This window comes from Mesitornis unicolor, unplaced genomic scaffold (genome assembly GCF_000695765.1).
Source record: "Mesitornis unicolor isolate BGI_N332 unplaced genomic scaffold, ASM69576v1 scaffold24519, whole genome shotgun sequence".
NCBI classification, from domain to species: Eukaryota; Metazoa; Chordata; class Aves; order Mesitornithiformes; family Mesitornithidae; genus Mesitornis; species Mesitornis unicolor.
The window spans coordinates 6,347-8,104 of NW_010205564.1; the positions used below are offsets into that span (position 1 = coordinate 6,347).

At 52.4% G+C, this 1,758-nt stretch overlaps 1 protein-coding gene across 1 annotated transcript; it reads right to left on the reverse strand.

The window, feature by feature from the left end:
- Positions 1–287: 287 nt before the first annotated feature.
- ASL (argininosuccinate lyase) lies at positions 288–1,515 on the reverse strand. The gene is made up of 3 exons (XM_010191464.1): positions 1,436–1,515; positions 955–1,061; positions 288–529 (listed from the first exon to the last, which is right to left on the reverse strand). The coding sequence occupies exons 1-3, from the start codon at positions 1,499–1,501 to the stop codon at positions 379–381; spliced, it is 324 nt and encodes a 107-aa protein (XP_010189766.1). The 5' UTR covers positions 1,502–1,515; the 3' UTR covers positions 288–378.
- Between the last annotated feature and the right edge of the window lie 243 nt (positions 1,516–1,758).

Consider the following 1,758-nt stretch of genomic DNA (forward strand, 5'->3'; position numbering starts at 1 on the left):
AAATTTTTCCTAATCTCAAATCTAAGCCTCCTGTGGTACAGCAATCACTTCCCCAGTCCACCACCCTCCAATCCAAGAGACACATTTTCAGGTCTCTTGTTGACAGACACTTCTGCTGCTCTCTACCTGCCAGCCCTACAGAGCTGGAACACCCCATAACCCAGCTCCACTGCCGGGGAAGGGACAGCCTCCTTTATTTCACACCAGTGAACATTTCCCCAAGCCTCACAAGGGCTGAGGAAGCCCAGCTCAATCTCGCCCCTAAGAAGAAAGACTCAAGACAGGAGTTTCAGTGAACTACAATGCACCCCAGTGTTTATTAACTTCAGATTAGTGTGATAGGCACAACGCTGCATCCACGGGATATCTCCCCACACTCTAAGCTTGTTCCTTCAGCCTCTTCAGCAGCTCCCTCAGCTGCTCGATCTGGGTGGTCACGCTGCTCTTGGCTGTACCGCCCATGGCCGTGTACTGCTCCACGCTGTTGACGATGTTGAAGACCTGGGAGACGTCGCTGCCAAACAGGGGGCTGTGGAGGCAAAGAGGAGAGGTGTTAACACTGGGTGCTGTTGGCTGCAAAGAGGGTGATGGAGTGGAAATGGAGCCTTTATCCCAGGGGAAAGACCTCCTGCAGCCCTGCTTCTGCACTTCTAGTGCCTGCCTCTGCTTGTCAGCTCCAAGGGGAGAGCAAGGAAGATCGGAGCCAAGCTCTTCAAGAGGACTGGTGCCTCCAGGTCAGGGCATGAGTTTCTTCCAGTCCCTCCCAGTACCTGCTGCCCCTGCCCCACTGGAGCTGAATGCTAGTCATGCTGTCCCCTTCAGTGTTTCCAGGTCCATCAGTCGCAGCACCGATATTCAGGCCAGGAGGATTTTGGGAAAGGGAACTATGAGGAGGCCCATACAAAGGCAGGCTGATACCCACCAGTTGAGTGATAAAATAATAGTGATACGAACCTGATGCTCTTCAGGTCCTCCAGGCTGAGGTTACTGATGGTGGTGCCTTTCGACTCAGCGAGGTGGACGGCTTTCCCAGAGGCAATGTGGGCTTGTCTGAACGGCATCTGCAGTGAGAAACAGAGGCCACAGTCAGGGACCAGGCAGCTGGGGTGCAACCTCAATGGAAAATATGGCTGTGCTCTCTTTTTGGGTTGGCTTGCTTTCACTTAGGGCAATACAATTTGAATCTGGGTTTTCTGGGGCGTGAAGCGGGGAGACGTTAGGAGGTAAAACTCCACCTGTAAATTACAATCAAGTCCACCCGGCAGCACTTCCACTACTTGGGATACATGTAAAAAATGGGTTTCCAGCTTTCGTGTTTGTTGACCCAGACTGATCATCACCTGGGAACAGAACAGAAGGCCTCATCTCAGGCCCTCGCTGAGCAGTATCCTGTGTGCAAAGAAATCACGGCTCCAGGTACCCTTCTGATACTTACTCCTTTATGAACCAAGTAGAGAGCCAGGTCAGATGACAGGATCTCAGGGCTCACCGCCTTCTCCATGTTCTCCTTGTTGATCTGCAGAAGGAAGGTGACAGGGAGATATTATCAGCAGCTCCTCCTTGAGGACACATTAGCAGTCACAGTGAGGGCACTTAATGTGGAAGGGACCTGGCTTTCCAAGGAGCCTCTGAGACTCTCAGCAGCTGAAACCGGGGGCTGTAATGAGCAGTACAGGTGAGGCACTGAAGAGCCTTCATCTCAGGACTTACCTCTCCTACCTCTATTACTCACAGAATGTGTCCCCCAACCCTGTGCAG

Excerpts from the sequence above, each read along its gene's own strand:
- ASL (XM_010191464.1), bottom strand. The coding sequence starts at position 1,501 with ATGGAGAAGGCGGTGAGCCCTGAGATCCTGTCATCTGACCTGGCTCTC. Across the intron at positions 1,062-1,435 it reads TCTACTTGGTTCATAAAGGA|ATGCCGTTCAGACAAGCCCA; the intron begins GTAAGTATCAGA and ends TTCTCACTGCAG. Across the intron at positions 530-954 it reads GAGGACCTGAAGAGCATCAG|CCCCCTGTTTGGCAGCGACG; the intron begins GTTCGTATCACT and ends TTGCCTCCACAG.